General features: G+C 40.4%; 1 protein-coding gene across 18 annotated transcripts in view; it reads left to right on the top strand.

Moving 5' to 3' along the window:
* PSD3 (pleckstrin and Sec7 domain containing 3) overlaps positions 1-23,398 on the top strand; it is a 573,112-nt gene that overhangs the window by 337,851 nt on the left and 211,863 nt on the right. The window contains exon 11 of one of the 18 annotated variants that reach the window (XM_067721847.1): positions 19,507-19,653. The exons of 15 other annotated variants lie outside the window; for them this stretch is intronic. In XM_067721847.1, coding sequence (XP_067577948.1) covers positions 19,507-19,587 — 81 coding nt within the window. In that variant the 3' untranslated portion in view covers positions 19,588-19,653. Of the gene's footprint in view, positions 1-9,708; positions 10,052-19,506; positions 19,654-23,398 lie in introns of those variants that run through there. 2 more of the 18 variants (XM_067721845.1, XM_067721849.1) reach the window with 2 other exon arrangements.

Below are 23,398 nucleotides of genomic sequence, written 5' to 3'. Positions count from 1 at the left end.
TAGTGCCATCACATTGCCACTTTGGTATATAACTCACCTGCCAACCACTTTCTGGCAAAAGTCATGCATGAGTAATACCACTGTTTCCTATACATGAAGAGAGGAGATTTAAGAGGAGATGGTGTTCTGTAGCACTGCAGTTCAGTGCAGGAAAGAAGCAGCTGCCTGTCCACAGCAGGATATACCAAGTTACTACCTCCATTTCTCAGTTTTCTCTTTCTCTCTTTCTCCCCTCCCTCCCTTCTTTCCTTCATATATATATATATATTTTTTTCATATATATATATATAAGTTTGGGTTGTACAGCATCATAATTCAACCTGTGATTACCGTCCATCACCATACAGTTGACCCCCTTCACCCATTTTGTTCACCGTCCAACCCCCTCCCCTTCTGCTAATCTGTTCTTTGTATCTCTGAGTTTGTTTTTGTTTTATTTTGTTTATTCATTTGTTTTGTTTTTTTAGATTCCACATCTGAGTGGAATCATATGGTATTTGTGTTTCTCCATCTGACATATTTCACTTAGCATAATAGCTTAAGGTCCATCCATGTTGTCGCAAATAGCTGGATTTCATTCTTTTCTATGGCTGAGTAGTATTCCATTGTATGTGTCTACCATATCTTCTTTATCCATTCATCCACTGATGGACACTTAGGTTGTTTCTATATCTTGGCTATGGTAAATAATGCTGTAATGAATATAGGGGTGCATATATCTTCTCAAATTAGTGTTTTTGTGTTTGTCAGATAAATACCCAGAAGTGGGACAGCTGGATCATATGGTAGTTATACTCTTAATTTTTTAAAAACCCTTCATACTGCTTTCCATAGTGACTTCACCAATTTATATTCCCACCAGTAGCGTATGAGGGTTCCCTTCCTCCACATCTCTCCAACATTTGTTATCTCTTGTCTTTGTGATAATAGCCATTGTGACAGGTGTGAGGTAATATCTCATTGTGGTTTTGATTTGCATTTCCCTGATAATTGGTGATGTTGCACATCTTTTCATGTGCCTGTTGACCATCTCTGTGTCTTCTTTGGAAAAATGTCTATTCAGGTCCTCTGCCCATGTTTTAACTGGGTTGTTTTTGTTGTTGAACTATGTGAGTTCTTTATATATTTTGGATATTAACCCCTTATCAGACATATGATTTGTAAATATCTTCTTCCATTCAGTAGGTTGCCATTTTGTTTTGATGATGTTTTCCTTCTCTATGTGGAAGCTTTTTGTTTTGGTGTAGTCCAATTTGTTATTTTTGTTATTGTTTGCTTTTGTTTTTCTTGCCTTTGGAATCAGATCCACAGAAACATTTCTGAGACCAATGTGAAAGAGTGTACTGTCTACATTTTCTTCTAGGGTTTTTATGGTTTCAGATCTTACATTCAAGTGTTTAAATCCATTTTGAGTTAATTGTTGTGTATAGTGTAAGATAGTGGTCTGTTTTCATTTTTTGCATGTGGCTGTCCTTTTTTCCCATCACCATTTACTGAAAAGATGATCATTTCTCCAGTGTGTGTTCTTTGCTCCTTTGTCATAAACTAATTGTCCATATATGTGTGGGTTTACTTCTAGGCTCCTAATTCTGTTCCATCGACCTGTGTGTCTCTTTTTGTGCCAGTACCACACTGTCCTGATTCTGACAGCTTTGTAGTATAGTTTGAAATCAGGGAGTGTGATACCTCCAGCTTTGTTCTTATTTCATTTTTCAACTGTGGGTATTCCAATGTTTATTTCTTCTAGAAAGATATGTTAGAAACTTTGACCTTTAAAAATCATGACACTTAAGAAGTAGAACTTACCATTTTTTAACAACAACTTTTCTTTTTTTCCTAACGGTGTATATATTCTTTACCTCGTACCAAATCCTTTTATCCTTTTGGGTAAAGTGTACATTTAGCTAAAGGTACTAAGAGATTCAGTGGTGGTTCTATTACTTCATTTTTTTGTTCTCTCTCTCTATTTTTTTAAATATCCTAATTAGATGTTGTGATCAAGGTTGCTCTCTACGAAGGTACAGTCTTCACTGCATTTCCATTCTGTTCTTTCTTTTATGTTTTTCATTGGTTGAAGAGTCAAGGGCAGAAGATGGAGTGTATTGGCAAGTAAAGGCACTTAATTTGGATCATCTTTTCTTTTCTTTCTCTTGACTTCCTTTGTGTTGTTGTGGTTTCCAGTTCTGGGGTTTGTGGTAGATTGTCTGCAGAGATGGTCACCTGTAGTTCTTCCATCCCCATGTGCACATGCTGTCCTACCCTTCTAGAGGGTGGAATTATCCCCACCTCCCTCCCCCTTGAAGGCAGGGCTGGCATAGTGTTACAGAATGTGGCAGAGGTGACGCTGTAACAATTACAGATCTTAAGAAGGGGCGGTTCTGAGCCCCTGTGTAAGGAAGGAAGTGCAGGCTCTCCTGCTGCAGAGGAAAGCCTGTTGTGGGAGCATTGAGGCTCTGCAGCCTGCAACCGACACCATTCCCAGATGCGGGAGCAAGGTCCTTGAGCTTCCAGCCCCATGGGAGCCCCGCCAGTGCTATGAGGGCAGGCAGAGTGGTCTCCTGAGAGTGGCCCCACTCTGCACACCCACAGAATCGCGGGCAGATTCAGTAGTACATGGTGTAAGCTGCTGACTTTGGGGCAGCTTGTACAAGACTTTTATGTCTATCTCCTTATGTCTGGTGACTGTCCAAGTACACCAATGACCCTGTATTTCTGAGGGACCTTCTAGCTGATCAGTATTTTTTGTTGTGGTAAAAATTTGTTAAACATTCTTTAGCAGCTGTTTCTCATTTTGTTTTCACCAGCTTTGTATTTGTCCTCACTTGGAGCAGATTCTGTGTCTTTTGAAATGCCCCTAGATGTCATTTCTCTGGGGCATTCAGTGACACCACTGTCTTGTAGTTGTTTTCAGGAAACAAAAAATTATTCCTCTCTTGCAAAAGAAAACCAATGAAAAAAAATTGACTGATTTCCTCTGAAGAGTAAATTTCCTGCTACCAGACTAGAGCATTCTCACTTCTCAGACTCTACATGTAGCTGGTGGACAAAGAGCAAAACAGAAGGCTCTGAGATAAAAAACTAAAGCAAAGGCCAAGATCCAGGGGGAGTTTGTAATGTACATTTTCTGTTCAAATTGTAAGTATTCCAAGGAAACACCAGAAGGTAGTTATTTCGTTTTATTTTAAATTTCTGGAAGGATCTGAAACCATTTTTAAACGTATGACTTTTAATTTCCTGAGTAGAATGAATGCTTGTTCTGAGGTCCTTGTATCAGCTTCTGTAAGCAATTTCCTTTGAAAGCTCAAGGTAGTATTTTTCTCATTTTGTTGTTAGTGTTTTTGTACTTTAATTAAAGGTTTATCATTTTTCCTGTTGTCTTTCTGCCTAACAGTTCCTTTCCTCAAACTCTTCCAAACAGTTGAATAAAGGAATCACTGGGATTATATTTCATCCAGGGATGTAAAGTTTAAGTATCAGACAGATAGAAGATGCTGGGTTCAGAGGATCTAGTTGCTTTTTTTAACTTAACGAGAATCACATCAAGCCCACCTTAAAGCTCTGTTTACTGTTTCCAAGCTTGTGTCATTATTAGTGACACTGATTCCTGAAGTCATTAGTCAGTCGTTATAATACATGTTTTGCTGTGTAATGAAGAGGCTTTTTGAGGGGTCGGAGGGAGGAGAGAATTTTCTAGAGAGGACGAGGGGAATGGTTTTTAGGAGCAAGTTCTTTTTCCTTAGTTTCATTTAAAAATATTATTTTCAACCTTAACTAGGTACATGGGAATTTCTACTTGGTTGTCACCTCTCTAAACCAAAAATGCTATTATAAGCCATTTATGTATTTTTTCCAGCATATTTCAAGTATGTGTATCTTTTCTTTCAGTTATGTTTTGAATTTCTGAAAAATGGTGGCTACATACTCTTAGCTTCTGAGACCGAGGTTCCCACAGGACACTGGGCACTGCTTGGAGGTGTTCTGGTTGTTGGCACTTTGGGCAGCACGCTGCTCAGCCTTCTGTACTGTGTCGTGTCTGGCACACAGGAGGTGATCAATAAGTGCTTATGCGTGCGCGGAGGAGAGGCCAGTGAATGTGACAGTAGATATGGGGTGTCTTTTTTTATTTCTCTTTCCTCAAAGGTACTGAGGATGGGCTTTGTTAAGATCAAGTTGATAGTTCAGATATAAACTATGGTGGTCTTGTTAATATGCATATATACAGGGTTTTTGCATTTCTTCCAAACAGTGACAGAGATCAAAGCTAGATAAGTTTTTAATTATGATCTGGGGTGTGTGTTTATATTGGAGAATACTCGCTGCTTAGCCTGAGAGAGAGAGACGCATTGACAGATGAGAATTACGGTGAGGTTGATGATCACACCATGTGTCTTTATCCCTAAAACGTCAGGTCCTCATTTTGTTGTCCTGTGGTTGCGGAATGAATGTGGTTTGCAGAGTTGTTCCAAAGTAACATTCCATATTAAGAACATCTCAAAAGAAGTGGTACACTTGGAAAAAAACACAGTGTACTCCTTGTAATTAGAAAAAAAACAATACTTATCGTATTGCTTACTTTTGAAAGTGAAGGACTAGAATTCCAGATAAGGCCCCTATTTTAGGAAAGGGGAAGTTTCTTTGCTTTATGATGCTTTCTTTTCTAGTCTCCATGGAATTCAGGTTTTGCTATTTTAATGAAAGAGGAAATGAATAATGAATGAGATAAATAATGAGAGTTGTTTTTACTGGGGGGAAACATCTTTTAAAACACGGTAGCAACAATACTAAGAAAAATTGCGTTAGCAACTTCCTCACGAGGAAGGTTTAGCAGGGATTTATTTCCCTCTCCTGTGTGGTAGGCTAGAGATAGGGATATGAAGGATTTCCCCCCAGAATGGCATGTATGGTTTTTCTTAGTGCCCTGATTTTGTTCATGGCCCAGAGTGAGTGCTAGCTGTTTTGAGGAAGAACAGTGTTTAAAGGTAACGTATGAGACAAATGCTGGGTAGCTCTTCTTAATACACCATTACTACAAATTGTCTCGTGAAAATCCATACCTTTTCTAAGCCATACTTAGAAAACTAATTAACTTGAAGTAAAAGCGGAAGGGAAATCAAAACCAGTTTGAGCTTTTTCTTTAGCTCATTCCTTAAGCTTTACAAATTGCCTGGTAACTGTGAGAACTTACAGGATTGTGGATTCTGAGGGGAGTCCAGTTCAGAAATCTTGGCTGTCTAGCAAAGGAAGTTCAGAGTCTCAAAGGGAAAAACCAATTAAGAACTTAAGGTTCAAATAGCTGATGAAATCTCCTGCACTTAAAATTGTCTATTAGTCTCTTTGTTTAATGGCTACATTTTAAAGTTACTCTTTTTTTTTTTCCTTTGGGATGGAAAAGGGGCAGGAAGAATCAAAGTTTTCAATCAGCTTTTTGAACACTGCATTTTTTGAACAGGGAGACACAAGGAATTTATCTTCTGCTTTTCTTACAAGGAATTTATTCTCTAGACCGAGAGACAGAACGGACACATGGGCCCTTTCCTGTGCCCTTCCCAACTTCCTTTTCATATTCGTTTTGATGGCTCATACTTCTTTTTCTTCTTCGGACAGGAAAGGGTCACCCAAAGGTGATTTCAGGCCCTCAGACTCCTGTCCCTGCCAACCCTGCAGCTCTGTGCTCTGGACTTCTTAGCTCTGCAACACTTCCGCTTTCCCTTCCCGCTCTTCACCCACGCTACTCCCTCTGCTTCCAAGACTCCTCTCTGCTGCTCACCGGCCAACTCAGGCTCCTCCCGCACGTCCTCCCTTAGATGTCCCTTCCTGAGAAGGCTGCCCTGTTGTTGAAGATCAAATTAAGCATCCTTTTTGTGTGTACTGTAGCATCTGATTTGTAACTGACTCTAATGCTTACACTAGACTGCGGGATTGGAGAAGGCAAAGGCCCTGTCTGTTGTGGCCACCACACCACCAGTGCCTGACACAGAGAGCTTGGCACACAGTAGGCCCTCAGCTACTCACTGGACACTTGGAATGAGTATTTTTACATGCTGAATTGTGTGACCAGAGAAACCAGTGAAGACAGAAATGATCAGTGAAAGTGGGTCCTTGACCTGAATGATAAACTCCTTCATGGGGACATTCAACACACACACTCTACCTTCCTCCTTCCCTTCTGTTTTTCTCTTTTTCTTATAATAACTAATCATCCAGCGAATATTTTTTGAGGGCCTAATATGTTTCAGTATTATTCTATGTGCAGAAGATAAAGCAGTGACAAGCCCCTGCCCTTGTGGAATTTACATTTTAATGGACTAAATGGATAAAAATGGGTTAAATATGAGTATAGAAATAAGCTGGTAGGGCATTGAGGAGGCCCGCTTGGTGGGTAGGGTACGTTGCAAAGTCAGACTTTGAATGGTTCCCCTTAAGAGCATAATTTTACTTTGGAAAGTAGGTGTGTAATGGAGAAGTATATATAGCTTTCGAGCAAAGGAGACTTTTAGTCTCTAATTAGTATGCAGAAACTGAAAGTAAAAAGGCCAGTTTACACAAGATTGCCAAAATAGGGGAAATGATACCCAGCTTGGAATAGGGCAGTGGCAGAGAGGTAAGATGACTAGAAGAGACATTCTTCTGTGGGGTGTGTGTATGTTGTGAGTGTATGTTTGGATTTCTTTTAAATTCAGCAATATAGTTTCTAAAGAAAATTTCCTAGATGGTGGACTATCTGGATAGAGGTGATGAAGGAGAGATAAATTAGGACTATTTAGCGCCCTACATTTAGAGCCCAGACGAGCAGCAGGAACACTGAGAAAGACGGGGCAGTAGTTTTGGATGGAATTAAGATATTTTGCATAAGTTGCATCTGAGATTTCATCAGAGTAGGTTCATTCAGTTGATGCTTATTAAGCTCCCAGGAACTCTTTATTAGGCTCTGGGGTCACAAAGACACAAGACAGATGAGACCTCTGCTGTCATGAAGTTTACATTGTAATGGGCACACAGAGGAGAGGATGGGATTGCAGGTCAGAGTTGGGAAATCTTCTGTGACAGCATGACTTGAAGTCATGGGAATGGATGGGGGTTTGGGTCTACGTAGCAGATAATCCTGAGTGTATAAATCTTTATATCTAGGGTTTGGTATAATAATGCAATAATTGTCATCAGTTATACAGCAATTCATAGCACAATAAAGAAAGAGATAAGAGAAGATCAGGGAATTACTGTGGCTCTTTTAACCAGCTATATTCCTTTTCCATATGTGGAAGAAAAAACATACTTCTTTGTCTTTAAGTTCTAAGCTGTCATGTTATTAAAGTTCAGTAATTTAATGTTTCTGCCTGCTTATTACTTGGCAACATCTCACTAACTCACCGACGTCAGTTTAGGCTGGTCTCCAACGAATGCATGAAAGAAGCAGAGGCCAGCAATTCAGATGACTTTTTAAACAGATTTAGCATGTGAGTACATCTCTGGGTTTGGGGAGGTGGTGTTGGAATCAGGAGAGATCTGCATCATAGCTTCCCCTATCAGCCTTGTCTCTCAGTAACAGTCATGAACTGCGAGGTTAGTGTCTTGGCTCAGAGATAAGGATGCTTTTGCACTGACTCTTCTGTTGCCATCTCAAGCTGTTTTTTTTTGTCCCCAAGAACAGCACTTTCAGTGGGTGTGGAAGTGGGCGGGACGTGAAGCAATGGTTTGCATAGCATTGCCTGGCTACAGCTTGGCATTTCTTCCTTTTTTCTTTCTCTTTGCGTCATTGCCACTGGTGTCACTAATTTTACTTCCCCCTCACCCTTGTTTCTCTGGGAGTATCCCAGAGTCTCAGCATGATGTTTTCTTTCGAGTTGTGGCAGTGTTCTCAAGCAATAACCTCGGAGCTGTTATCTGTCCCATCTTACAGGCTGAATACTAGAGGAATTCATAAAAGAAATAAAGTTCCTCTCGCTGGAACTTCTGCTTTCTCTCTCTGGTTGTCTTTTACTTTTGGACATATCCTAAATGAATATGCACTAGATGCCCCAGTCACCAAAAGGAGGGGAAATAGAACATAAGGTAGGAGGGTGGTAGAAAGGAGTGCCAACCCCATTGCCTCGAGTGATTCCAGAAATCAAAAGCCACCCTCCTTGAAGGAAGTATAAAGGATTTTACCCCTTAGGACACCGTGTGATAGAGAGACCTGGTTTTCATCCTTCTTCAGGTCGCAACCAAGGAAATCTGTAATATTAGTTTCTTCCAAGCTCTGTTCCTACTTACATCTCCTCCTTTATCTATTTCTGTCCCTTGTCTGTAGTGTCTCTTTTCAAAGCTGACTGTTTTCTGAGTTTCCTAAAGAAGAAAGAATTCTTGGGGCTTGTGTTGAGTTAGACCTTAAAGGATGGATAGGATTCGGGTGTCATAGAGGCTTATGCCAGACATGGTTTCAAAAGAAGTAACATGATTGGGAGCCAATAAATAGAACATGTTTTCTATACTGAGAGCTTAGTGAAAGGTTACTTGGCAGAAAAGAACTAGGAAATTGGGTTTTGCTTGATGACCTCCTACATGGGAGAATTCAGTTCACTTTGTCTGTGTCTCTTATGAGTTTTTAATATACGTTCCCCCCACCTCAAGCTGGTAACTTTGCCCGAGCCCACCTGCCTCTCCAGGTCTCATCAGTGTTCCTGTCCACTGGTCAGGGTTGGTCTTTGTCCATTTACTCCTTCTTCTTCCAGGAGCTCACACTACTAGCCGTTTGTCCCCTCACTCCTTATTTTATCCATGCATTCATTTATTCCTCTCTCCATTCATTCATATGTTCATTCATTCTAGAGTCGTTTGTTAAGCAGTATTTACCTTTCTTCCACTGTCCATTACATGCTCACATTAAATTTTATACCAACCCTGGAAGGAATTATAAGGAGATTTCTAGCCTTAACATTATTGCTCTTTGTTTTGGCTTCTCAGTGTATTGTTGCCTCATTTGTCTTCTAGTAATAGACCCTGTAACAGTCCTTGAGAATAGACGTGCCCCTCCAGTTGTCCTGATGCCAGGATCTCTGCTCCACGTGTACTTCCAGCCTCACCTACTTGTTTATGACCCAAACCCTAGGCTCATTTTTTGTCTTCTTTTAGTATATCCATTCTTTTTATGTCTATTATCATTAACTTTTAAAAGAATAATTTTCCATGTAACTTTCAGTCCTTTACTTGTATTAATATGGCTGTGATAGCAAATCACTGCTGTAGGAACAGCAGGCTTCCAGAGGTATTCTGGTATGTATAGATACAGAAGTTGCCTCTCAAATTAATTTCTGCTTCAGGGAACATGAGAGGAGATTTAAAATCAATAAATGGTTTTTCAGTGACAGTGTGTGGGAGAATCAACTCTCCTCCAGAAATTAAGTCAGAAGAAAAAAATGTGTTCTTAAAATATATTAATTTATTTTTATGTACTTGGCTTTCATATGATTGTTTATTTATAAAGGGCTCATGTGCTTAGCTATGTTTATACCTACAAATTTCATTATTTCATAAACAATGCCATGCCCCTGACACACTGTGAGCTATTACTGTACGTGCAGTACCAGAGGAAGTGGTGTTGGACATGCCGAAGGAACGAGCTTTGTTCCTTTCCTTGAGAACTCTGTGTGTGTGTGTGTCTGCCTGCTTCTTACATTTGAGAATTAACAAAATAAAAAGGGAACTCTGTTGTGTGTCTTGTATTTCTTTCAGGATGTTGCTTGGTGCTGGGCATTTAATAGATCATCAGCAGAGAAATGCCTATGGAACTAACTTGCATTACATTGAAATAGCTAACTAAAGGATCCTCTTAACAACCTGCTGTAAAATGAGAAAGTGCACTGGATGATGAAATACAGAAAAGAAAGAAAAATTACATCCATATATGCACAAAGGCACTTGAGGAATGTGTGTGACAAGTCGTGCCTAAGTGTTCCTGTTAGGCACTGAAGATGAAGATGAATAACAGCCACAGTAGTGTTGATGATTATATCTAGTCTTTTCAAAGGAGCTGGAGCATAGGTGTAATTTATAGCCATACACCTTCCACTCGCACGTGAGTTCATGCACAAAGGAAGAGATGTTGTGGGTTAGTCCTGAGAGGCAGGGCATTGACTGTGTTAATTCAACGCAGCAGGATTTTTCCCAGGTGCCTATTTGTCTGCTTGCATGCTAGTGCAATGGAAAACATTTTAAAAGTATGAGTTCTAGTGTGTGCCCTTAATCTTACAGTTTAAGTGGGAAAACAAAACTGCTAACATACATACGGCAACTAGCAAAGGATACAAGACATTTTGTAATTGGTGCAAATTATGGAATTTGCATAGCAATGTTTAAGAGTTCAGAAAATGAGAGGCTGGTGGGTATATAGCACTCCAGGGGAGCTCTATGGGGGGCATGAATTTGGACCGGGCCTTACAGTTAGCTGAGATTTAGACAGATGGAAAGGCTACCTATGGCAAGGAGGGAAGGGCATTCTCAGGTTAGAAAAGAGCAGAATGGGGAGGTAGGAGGGAGTGGGGTGTGAGTTGACGGCGCCACCAAGGGGACGTGGTACTGGTGGGGACACTGGGAGAGCCCCCCAGGGTGAGGAGGCCGATGTGCTGTCCTGACCCGGGCACAGCTGCTGCTGCTTCCTCCTCCTTGAATGAGACTGACTCTGTCTCCACTGATTATATTTAGATACACTTATTCACATCTGTACTCCCTGTGAGGACAGGGAGGATGAAGGGGGAGGATATGGAGGGAAAGATTTAATATTTGTCCATTTCTTAAAGATTAAGTTTATTTTTAGGGTATCTCACTTATTACCCAACTGAGGGGAAACTTTCTAAGGGACTTCTCGGTAAGAGAAATCTCAGGCTATCAGGTGTGACTAGTGTTTTTACTGTGCTGGAAAGAGAATATGTGCATTTTAAAATTCGGATTACCTTTTTACTTGTAATTGTCAGCTCTATAAAGTAGACCAGGCAAAGGAAGGGCTAGTGGTGCTTCTTTGAAAGAGGGAACAGCCCGCTCCTCGTCGAGTCAGGGCATCTGTGAGCCTCTGCCGCATATATCTCAGTCCTCCTGGCATATAACCCCCACGTCCTTGTGGGTAGTAAAGTTAAAATTTTAAAAATGTTCTTTGATCTTCCACCCACTGATCTAGTAGACATTTAAGTTCAGTACTGCAGCTGGGAGAAAGGGAGGTTGAAATATAATTTCTCCTGCAAAAAAAAAAAAAAAAAAAACCTCAAAAATCACAGTCTCTATGTACTGGTTTAGAAATTATAACAATAAAGCGGTTTCTGTTTTAGAAGGTGTTGTTAGTCATCACGCTTTAATCTACATGGCGTTACTATTTGTGACCTACTTAAAATGGTTGTCCCTGCAGTGGGAACAGTAAGTGTGTAGCCCCCGGTTGACTTGTAGGCCTTTTTCAAAGCTGTCTTTTAATTGCAGCCAAGAGGTTAAATACATACTGACTATAATTTTCTGTGGGCTGGACTTTATCGGGTGAAGACGTGTGATAGGTCTTAGTCCAAGGGAACCACTTCGTAAACAGTTACCCTAGTAATTAAATAGCTCCTCCCCATTCTGTGTTAAGATAGGACACGTTGTCCAGAGTGATCTTCTATCAATGCAGAATGATTCCTGGAGCAGGAGTCAAGAAATCCAGGCCCTGTGTTGGCCATGCTGGTGCACTGCTCCGCGGCCTTGGGCAGGTCACACACATCTTCGCTTTCCTCGTGTGTAAAATGAAACATTGCATTACCATCTCACTAAATGTCAGTTTTTTAACTTCTAAGGTTTTTATGATCCTAGCTATGCTACAGAATGTGCAGAAATATAAAAGGATAAATACAGTGGTCCTTGGTCTCCTAGTTACCTGGGGCACAGTTGATTCATCCAGGTAGACCTTTGTAGGCATATCTCAAAATGAATCTTATAGCAAATAGCACTGTTGCTTCCCCCAACCCCTTTGGAGCCTCTATAGAACTTTGGCAGATTTTAGTCCGAAATAATTGATCCTGAAAAGGAAAACATTAAAATTACTTGAAAAACATATCAGAAATTGCATACACCTTGTTTTGCCAGAGTGAATGTTCTAAGAGAGCGCCTGCCGGCCGGCGGCAATAACATAATTCACTGGGGCTCCAGGGCCAGGAGGACTTTGTTCTAGAGGGACATGGACAGTGGGCAAAGGCTTCTTTCCCCAAGAAAACCAGTACAGTGTTCGTGATTTGATCTCTTTGTTCACATTGACTGATGAGGCTTACCCCTCAGTATGAATATTTCTGTCTTCATGCTTTCTTTTAAAATAAAGGCTCATTTTGGTTTCCCCAAATCCTGGGGAAGAGTGATATAAAGTAAGAAAAATCAAAACCTTTAGAGGTTTTAAAACATCACTACTACTAATAAATCACTGTATTTGAAAGTGACCTTTGAACCTTCTTTTCTTTTCTGGAAGATGGTTGTTGTAGCCATGTGTGTGTTTAGAGTGTCATTACACGAGTGTGTCTGCACCCCTGTGATGGGTTGTAAGCCATGTGCAGAGCACTATGGAGGTGGTCAGGCAGGGGGTGGGTTCTGTACTAAAGGCCAGATTTCTCCTTCAATCTTCCTGGCAGATTTAATATGTACTTCTTTAAGAGTCTTTCTCTATTCATCTCTTTTTTTGGTCAGTTTGCATATGATATTTTATATTTCTGTCCCAATCAAGAGCTGCTAATTCTTGCTACTTTTTGCCAATTGTAAATAGCTGTAAACATATATAATTCCAGGTAGTTTGAGGATGTGGATACAGTTTTTTTCTCTTCTTTTTTTTTTTTTTTAAGTTTTGCTTCCTGCATCACTTGTCCTTTACTCAACAAAACTGTTTTCCTTTTTCCAGATATTTTATTAAACATCTGGAAATTCAAAGAGTCTTCCTAAGAGGCTCATAGAACGCAGTTGTGCCCAAATGTGTGATCCAGGAAACACCTGGTGGCTTAGGTAGGGAGGAGTGATGGAAATGTGCCTGGGTATTTGATACCCAGTCCAACAAAACAAGGTTATGTTTTTGTATCCAAAGCCAGAACTTTGGTCCTCCTTGCAGGGACTATCTCTGTAGGTTTTCTCTGTATGAATGAATTCTGCTCTACTGGGTATGGCAGTAGTCCTTAATGGACGTGTCACAATGGACAGTCATAATTGCATGTAGGTTTTTATTTTACACTATCTGGGCATTAAGGATAAGAAAACTTACATATCTTCACTTTTCTGTGTTTCAGTGAGAGAAATACACTACTTGTATCACTATGAACACAAGAAGTATGAGTAGTACTTTTTAATCCTGTGTTTATGGTATACAGAATGGTTTCTTAACTATTACCTCAAAAATGTTTGGCAAAACAAAACATAAAATACTGAGTTTTGCTGTACACATGTGTGCTATATTCCTGAAAAGCTGATTGGTTAAAATGAAACCACTTGACCATAAAATAGTAGATGCAGGCAATTTTAGGAATGGACATAAAATATCCTGGAACAAGCAAGTCAGTCTTTCTCTAGAAGGTATCCATAGATGAGATCTACCACCTCACTAAATAGTGCTTCCTCGACCTAAAGGTGTTCAAGCAGTAACTGGGCAGTTAGTCTGAATATTGAACAAGGGGTTCAGCTAAAAGAATATTTGGACTAAATGACTTTTAAAGTCTTGCACAAATGAGCTTCTGTGGTATATATTTTGTTATGGTTTAGCACAGATATGAATGTTGTTTTAAATTAAGATGACCAGTAGCATATAATAAAGGAGGAGATGCCTTTGAAGATTGCTGCTTCTGCCAGTGTTGCTTATGTGACTTGAGAAAGTGCTTTTCTTTGGAGTCCTCTAAAAGTGGGTAATGCAGAGGCCTGGGTTTGGTCATTTTTTCAGGCCAGACACTCGATTTCAGATTTTTTTTTTTTTTTTTTTGCGGTATGCAGGCCTCTCACTGTTGTGGCCTCTCCCGTTGTGGAGCACAGGCTCCGGACATGCAGGTTCAGCGGCCATGGCTCACGGGCCCAGCCGCTCCGCGGCATGTGGGATCCTCCCGGACCGGGGCACGAACCTGTGTCCCCTGCATCGGCAGGCGGACTCTCAACGACTGTGCCACCAGGGAAGCCCTCAATTTCAGATTTTTTAATTTTTCATAAGGACTTTGTCTTTTGTCAAATACCCTAATAGAGTTTGATTCAGAGGAACTTTATATATGCTACAAATCGAACTTATTACTTTGGCGGTCTCCATGGAGCCCACTCATACTCCTCTTCCAGGTGCCTTCCAGAAACTGTTTGATCAGGGAGAACAGGGCAGAGTGGTGTGAAGCAGGCTGCCTGACAATCGGAAGTCACAGCCACCTACATTTCAATCTCTGTCTTCATTCTTCCCTTATAGCCTCATTCTCCTGGCCTAGAATAACTCTGTTACCGCTCACATTCCTTTATCCTTTATGCTCACAGGATCTCCACGTCAGCTGCCTGACAGTTTTACAGATGTCTGTGGCAGTTGGGTGGATCCTGAAGTTCTGTGATATCTGTTTTTGCACATTGTCTAAGGATTTGTGCTAAACTCCGCTCTCCTCACTTGCCTTTTTGTTTTTAACCTGCTTTTTTCCCATTTTAGTTTTTTGGTTTTTGGGTTTTTTTGCATCAAACCCCTTTGCTTTCAAGCTCATTATATCTCTAAATTAGAAAATTTTTCTGACTTGCTACTTTCTTCTACCATCATTTCCTGTTTTCCTCTTACCATCATATTTCATCTCCTCAGGGATTTTAGGGATTTTAGCTCCAATTGAATAACATTTCAGGTCGTGGAAGGACTTGTGCCCAAGAACAAGGCTGAGACATGAATACATGCTGTAGCCATACTGTCTTTCTGTTAATATATTTTCTGATTATAAAATTTATTAAACACTTGATATAGAAAATCTTTAAAGTATTAAAAATGCTTTCAGTTTTCCTGTATCCCAGAGAAAATTAAAATTTTTGAATATTTTCTTCTAGTCCTTTTTATCTGTCTGTGATGCTAAATGATCTGACCTCTTTGTAATCCCTGTTCCTGCCTGCTTCCTACAAAAACAAAAAAGAAAACACACATAAAGAGTGTGCTAAAGCTGAAGATCTCCTTTTATAATTTCTTGTGGGGGAGAAAAGTAATGTGAGCATGGAATGGATAACATGGGAAATAAGTAAATGCTGCTCTCTGATTCTAGAGAAATGGACATGTGTGAATGGAGGAACAGATGAAATAAGGAGTGTGAGGGTAAAAGGCTGTTAGCTGCACAGGAACCTTGTGAGGGTGCTCTGTTAGGAAATGGGGGGGGGGAATGGTGAGCAGGTGTAGGCCAGCTCACAGGGGAAGGTGCATCAGGGCCACTGGAGCAGATATGAAACAAATCTTCGTTCTACCAGATACACTTGAACAAAGTCTATTAAAGCCGGGTACGAAAGTGGGAAGTGACGTACAAGGCAGTGAGTCCCCAAGGCAAGACTCCTGGGTGCCCTCTTGGAAGCTGACTGCCACACACGCTTCTGAGCTGTCTTTGGCCTTTAGTCCAGCCCTGTGGAATATTTTTTGGTGTCCTTTTATTTACTGGATCTCGTAGGGGAGCTGGAGCAGGTGAAAGTTTGAAATGGAAAGAGAAGGTTTGGTTCTGATTTAATTTACATGTAAAAAAATCACCAAGGCAATCTGTATGGAAAGAAAACAAAGGAAGTAATGTTTTTTTTAATCTTTCAAACTCAGTCATAATGGTAGGAATTCATTAAAGCCAGTATTGTGGCAGCTTTGGAGAAAAACCTAAAAGAAATTATGTAAATAACTAATATACAAATACTTAAAAAGATAATATATCAAGTATATTTAACACTGAAATTGCAGTATGTTTCTGCAATTTTGCTTCATATTTTCTTTTAAAATTGGAGCAAAATATGTTTGGCTCAAAAGCTCAAAACATTATTATTGTGAAAAGAAAAGCACAGTTAGAGTGCTTAGGCCACGGTTACGATGTGTGACCTCCAACCTGGCCGATGGCAGTTGCTAGAATTGCACTGTGTACTCGCCGCCAGCTCCCCTTCCTCCCATTCTGGAGCATTTTTAAAATTTTTCTTTTAAATGGCTCTTTACAAAAAGTAGGCCTGTTGTAGATGGACAACACGGAGTGAAATGCTTACTCTCTGAAAAATAGTAGGGAGAAACACGGTTTCCTTTGGTGATTTGTTTATTTTTATTTCATCCTGTTGTTCTGGTTTTAAATTATATATTGGAGAAGAAAACAAAACTTCCTAGATCTTGGGACTCCTTTAAAAATGTCTGATTTCAGTGCTGTTGGCTAACTTTCATTTTCTCTTCTGACTAGCAATATTTTGTTCACATTTGAAGAACCTCAGGTTAAGTCCAGAGGTCTGAATTTTGTTCTTAGAGGAAGGTGCATCCTTGATCGGCCTCGTCTGTTTGGAGTCTGGCAGGAGAGGGGTGCCTGGGGCTTGGCCTGCTGCCGCTGTGCCCCCAGCTCGGTCCTGCAGAAGGTGGAAATGGCTGTGCTCACACACTGTCTGCGCCAAACACAGAAATGGAGAGATGTTACCTTGGGGGCCTTTGTTTTGATTTATAAAATTCTCATTCTGTACAAGATCAAATTAGCTGTTTTAAAACTGTATTTTTAAGCCATTGATTCAAATCAGATGAAGAATAGTTTCTATAACTAGATTGGTCTGTCACAAAGGTTCGTCTGATCATGCTACTCCTCTGCTTAAAACCCTTCATCCCATAACTTCCCTCAACACTTAGAAAATAAATTTAGACTCCTTACCAAGGCCTACAGGGCTTGCAAGGTCTGGTTCCAGCAGTGTCCCCCGCTCTGCCTCATCTCTTGCCAGTTTTTCCCTCACTGCCCAGGCTGAGCCACCTGGCCTTCTTGCCGCTGAGTGAATACCCGCAGCGCCTTCTGCCCTAGGTCCCTTATTGCTGCACACGCCTGGGACATTCTCCCTTCGTTGGCTGCTCCTCCTTAGGAATACGTTGGCCTGCCCACGTACTCCACTGCATCTGTGCCACTGCAGTGCCTAGAAAGGTGAAAACTACTTCCCTCACCCCTTCTGCTGCGGTTTCAGTCTGTGATTTAGGTTTAACCATCAGAGACGCCGTGTGAAATGTGCCAGGTGAACCTGGGCCACAAGGAGGCCAAGTCCACTTGCGGTGACGCTGCCGTTTCTGCTGGCATTTCATTTTTCTGTGGCAGACGTCTGCATGTATCTCTGAGGCAGGATGTGGGGTGCAGGTTATGTTGCAGTCCAGGTGTTCTGGTGGCAGCTCCAACCTGATCGTGGTGAGGCTGGTGGCTCCGTGGCAGTCCACTTCTGCACTAGAGCTCTGGAGGTATTTCCTGGACACGCAGCCTGGACTTTTCCTTCGGCCTTTCCAGCAATCTGTGAACTAATTAATGTCTGATAAATCACAGTCTTGGACTAGCTAAGCAGGTCCGGTTCTCCCCACTGATGCTCTGACCAGCGTTGGTGCCGTGCGTCCCCTCCCAGCCAGCACTTACCCCTGCCCTCCCCGCCCTGTCTCCCCCGCTGCAGTTCTTCAGGGCACTTTGGCATCCCGGCATTATGCATGTTCTTGCTCATTCTCTTACTGGCTGCTTCCCTCACTAAAATGTATGTTCCCTGAGGGTAGGTGCTTTATATTTTTACAGCCATGCCCAGCCAGACCTAGAACAGCGCCTGCACGTAGTAGGGTCTCAGTACATACTTATTGAATGAACTTTTGTGCCAGCTCTAGTTTGGGGGTACCTACCTAGAGAAATGAGATAGACACTGAAGACTGACCACATGGGGTTCAGTGGAAGAACAGGGTTATTAGTAAGTGGTACTTGTCACGGGCTGTGGAGCAGCAGCCAGGCTGATTACAACCACTGAGGCAGCGCATGGATTGATACCTGTGTCCAGAAACACTTCCAAGTGATTTCCTTTTAAAAAAATTCTGTTATATTTAGCATATCATTTTAAAATTATTGTCAGTTTACAAGCTAGGCAATTTAGAATTTGTAGAGCGCTTACCTTTCTTGAACAATCTGAATTCAGATGATTCAAAGAATAACAGATTATTGTCTTTCCTTAAAGTGTTCGAATTTGTAGGTGGACAATAAACAAACACATACATGAATACATTAATAAAATAAATGCCCTAAAATTGCATTTTTTAGATCTGATTAATCTAGACCAGTGCTTTTCAAATGGCAGGTTAATATCCATTATTAATGATCCATTAAGTTAATCTAGTGTTTTGTGGCTAGCATTTCTTTCATTAAAGTGGAATAGAAAAAAAATGTAGTCCACTTAGGACAGGTAAGTATTACTTCCTGAAACTTTTGTTTCAGATACATATGTGTATCTTACATATACCAGGTCATGATGAAAATGTAATTTCTTACTGAAGGTTGGAGTAAAAACTTGAAAAACATAGAGACACAACTGGATTATCTACAACTCATTAATGATGGCTCTACCCAGAAGTGCTGCTAAGGTTGAAAGTTAGAAGTTTATCTACGGAGAGACCTAACGTACTGTTTTTTAAAACCCTGGGCCTGGAGCCAACACGTGAAGCCATGGTCAGTGCTTGCACAGTGGCAAGTGAGGAGAGAGCAGTAGGCCCCCCTGTAATCCACTTTAAGAGTAAATATCCACTTAAAGACAAACACTAGACATTACCAAATAAACCCAGTGCATTTGGAGAAAATTCACCTTGACAGATTAATGTGTATATCCTTTTAAACATCTTGGAATTTATTTGTTGTGCTCTATTTGGAAGCTGCTTTGTTTGTGTCTTCCTACAGTAAAGGACTTAACTCACATGGTGATGACATTAGCACACATGTATTTGGTTTAACTGGACTGTAATATAAATGATCAGCTATACTCTACTGATAATCGTTATGATTCTGTTTTGTCCTGTGTAGGAGGTTCCTTGCTAGGAATGCTAGGTTTTAAATCACGGTCTTCACAGAGGGGCTTGTTAAAATAGGTTACTGTATATGGGTTTAAAATTTATAGCAAGCTGAATGTACCTTGTTTTGTCACTGAAATTATTTATGCCAACTCAAGATATATGTCATGTCCTCTGACCAAAATATCTTTATAGTTACAGTATTTAAGATAAAATGTAATTTTATGCAATTGTAGAACTTGAAACCTGCAAGGACCTTAGAGCTCCTACTTCTATACCGATGAGTACACTCAGGCCTATACTGAGTTTCGCTGGAGATTTTCTCACTCTTTTCTTCAGGCCTTTCACTGCAACTTTGAGGAATTGCTATTATAATTATTTTCTCTTGGCCTTAAGTGTAGAGGAGGAAGAGAGTAAGTCTGAGGATTGAAGTGAGCCCATTAAACTGTGAATTAGACGTGATTCCTCGGTCTCTTTCCCACTTCCCCTACCTCCAGGGTGAGGCTGGGCATCTTTGCCAAGATTGTAAATAAATATTTTTTAAATAATTGTCATTACAGCAGCAAGGTTGTTTGTTACCTGGGCCAGGAGCAGAGGAAGAGGATGTTGGTGGCAAAGCCCTGTCTGTCCTTAGAAATTAAGCTCTAGCCCAAAACTTTCCTGTTGTGCTCGACCAGACAAAAACCACAGTCCCTGCCCTCTGTAGGCCATCGCAGGTAACTGACTTTGTTTATTCAAGTATGCCTCTTTGGGGCTCTTACGTCCTGTTCCAAATTTTCCAGTCTCAAACTGTATTCTTTTGGGGAGGTGTGTAATAATTCTTCTCTATCTTATGACATTTCTAGTGAGTCTTACATTATTATAATGATCTAGAATTAGCAGAAGGCAATACACATAAGACCAATAAACCTGTGGGCTCTGAATTCCAGCTGTGCCACTTCTGACCTTGGGAATGTTGCAGTCGTCTGAACCTTTCTGTCTCATCTGGAACTATGGAGTGATGATCATTATCTATCTCACAGTCTTGTACATTTTGTCTTAATGAGGTCATTCATGAAACAGTGCTCATAACTCTGCCTGGCAATAGTAGTAAATGTGTTTGCTGCAGGGCTGCTGCCTAAAAACCCTAAACCTCCCTGGCCTGAAGCTGCCAAATTACTGTGGTCAGCAGTCACTTGCACAGCTGTTTTTTGAGGATCTGCTACTCACTTGTTGCTGTGGGGAATCCAGGAGAAGGTTTCCGGGAGCTTCTGTACCTCTGTGTGGGGAAGTCTTAAACTTGACCCATGAGCAGAGCAGTGTGCCCGGTGGTGCTGCTGTGGGTTAGGAAGGAGAGTAGGTTTCCTGGGAAAGAGAGGACAAGGAGTATGAGGAATTTTTTTTGAATGATCTCTCGTCGCTCTTTACTAAAAAAGAAATCTATGCCAATTTATTAACTCAAGGTACTTCTTATCTGAGCCTATTTTATCAGCACATTCTTTCCCACTCGGTGAAACTACGAAGAAACCATATAGTACTCAGAATATTATTTAGCTGGGGTGGCATCAGGACAAAGGGAGTTATTTAGATGAATGTTTCATGTCATTGATCTAAGGCAGCTCAGTGTAGCCATTTCCCATGGAGATGAGTTTGCCAATGGACCACCACCCTCAGAGTTCCTGAGCTGCCAGGAGATTGCCAGCTGGGCCAAAATATATCCAAGCCCATTAGCTAAGGCTTCTCCCCGCCTGGACTGTGTGTTTGTATGGGCACTGCCAATGCTCCTGCATGTGGCTTTTTTGCTCTTTGTCCTTGGCTGACAAATAGCTGACAATGAGTATTTCTTTAGCTATTGTAACATATTCAGTCAAGTTAAAGTGAATCCTTCTAGCTTGTTGAGCTATACTGTTTCTTTTTTTGAACTACCATGTGATTAAGTTATACATAGTTATGATAGAAAAATTAGGAAATGACAAGCAAAATAAGAGAAAAATATTCTCCCATAATAACATTTTATGGAATAGCATTGCATCATGTATTTATATTATTATATATTATGGAGTGTATAATATAATATTGGGATATAATATTATCCCATTATATTATGTAATTATACATTATTATGTAAAACATTATGATATTATACTATAATATTATATATTGTGTTCCTTATATAGCTTTGCTATGTAACAAACACCCCCAGAATCTCAGTGACTTAAACTAGGTATTCGTGTCCCTTTGGGATGGATATGGCTGAGTGTTCCAGTGTTGTCTCTTCGGAGGCCCAGCCTGGAGGAGCTGTCCCTCTGCAGACAAGCCCATTCCTGTGTTAGAAAGAAGAAGAGGAGAGGCTGAGCCAATCACACAATGCACTGAACGCTCCCCGTGCAATGTGCATATCTACTCTTATTCTGCTCGCCAGCGCAAGTTACACAGCTACGGCCACATCCGTGGAGGGGTAGGAAGGTTTCCTCAGAAACCTTGGGAGTAGGTTGCATGGTAGGCATTTTGTGAAAACTAATACAGTGTGTGATAGTTTTGGTCACAGATACTCCATTTCTCCACACAAAATACTCGTGTGCTGTACTACAGCAACCATTCTTCTCTTTCCTGTTCCTGAGGGCTTCCCTCCTCCTACAGGCAGGGTGCACTCACCCCGCCCCAGAGAGATACAGTACATGCCGCCTTCTTTAGGGCTTTACAACAGCTGTAATGAACCTGGATACAGTGGTTGTGGTCTGCTTTTCCCTTTCGTGTGTGTGTGTGTGTGTGTGTGTGTGTGTGTGTGTTTCATTAACTTTTATTGGAGTATAGTTGCTTTGCAACGTTGTGTTAGTTTCTGCTGTACAGAAAAGTGAATCAGCTATACATATACATATATCCCTTCTTTTTTGGACTTCCTTCCCATTTAGGTCACCACAGAGCACCAAGTAGAGTTCCCTGTGGTATACAGCAGGTTCTCATTAGTTATCTATTTTATACATGGTATCAATAGTTTATATATGTCAATCCCAATCTCCCAATTCATCTCACCCACCCCTTCCCCCTTGGTATCCATACGTTTGTTCTCTACATCTGTGTCTCTATTTCTGCTTTGCAAATAAGTTCATCTGTACCATTTTCCTAGATTCCACATATAAGCGATATTATACAATATTTGTTTTTCTCTTTCTAACTTATTTCACTCTGTATGACAGCCTCTAAGTCCATCATGTCTCTGCAAATGGCACAATTTCATTCATTTTTATGGCTGAGTAATATTCCATTGTATATGTGTACCACACCTTCTTTATCCATTCCTCTGTTGATGGACATTTAGGTTGCTTCCATGTGCTGCAGTGAACACTGGGGTGCATGTGTCTTTTTGAATTATGGCTTTCTCCGGGTATATGCCCAGCAGTTGGATTGCTGGGTCATATGGTAAATCTTCACATGTCAATATATATTTCAATAGAATGTTAATGCTTGCACTGTACTTCATTATATATGCTATAAGTTATTTAACTTATAAGTTGGGATTTTTATCTTTTTTCTAATTGATGTCTGAAAATTTGTATTTTAAGGATTTTTTTTTTACCCTTGTCTGTCATATATGCTGCTTATACTTTTTCTAGCTTTCCTTCTAACTTTATGTGTGTTATTTTTTAAAATTTCAGCTTTTAAATATTAAGCAGGACAGAGATACTATGGATGGTATATTGTACAAAAGCAAAATGGGGTAGAATAGAGGTAATGGAAGCAGTAGGACTGTGTAGGAGGCCTCTCAGTAACAGGGCAGGACTGAAATGGAAATGCAAAAAGCGCAGGAAGCATTGAGATACACTTATTTTCCTTTACACTTAGTATTTAAGGTTTCCCACTGTTGAAGTTCATCTTCCCAGAACTGGCCCTCTAAAGGGAAATTCTCCGTTTATAGTCTAGTAAGAGAAAAAAATGTTTGGAATAAAGCAAATGATCTTTATTTCAGTGGCAGTAAAGTCAGTGTTTGAAGAGAACATAAATGTATTTGTTTTCAATTGGGAAGCAACATTTTGCTACATTATGCTTTGCTTTTTGCTTTTTCATCTTTTTGGCATCTTTGGTTTTAGATCTTATCTGCCAGGAAGTTCCTTTTTAATGAATCAGCTGCTTTTTGAAATCATCACCACAATTTTAAGAACAGGCTAGTGATATTGCAGTATTTTCAGGGTTAAAAGCACTTTGATTAATGTGAAATTCATTGTCAGTATACTTCAGGCCAAAATGTGAAAATGATTGCTTTGAGATTCAATTGCATTCATTTCTATTCATGTAGTTTTCAAATGCAAGGTTTACTTACTAATTTTTAGGCTTAGTGTTATATATTCTTAATAGAAACACACTCATGTTTTTTTTACTTTTTGTAAAAAAAAGAAAAAAAACGGAAGATTAGCAACTGGCCTTTTAGAAATAGCATCCATTGTACTATAATCACCTGTTCTTCTGTGGCAGTCC

Source organism: Pseudorca crassidens, chromosome 21 (assembly GCF_039906515.1).
Source record: "Pseudorca crassidens isolate mPseCra1 chromosome 21, mPseCra1.hap1, whole genome shotgun sequence".
Taxonomy (NCBI): domain Eukaryota; kingdom Metazoa; phylum Chordata; class Mammalia; order Artiodactyla; family Delphinidae; genus Pseudorca; species Pseudorca crassidens.
This window is presented reverse-complemented; position numbering and strand designations above follow the sequence as displayed.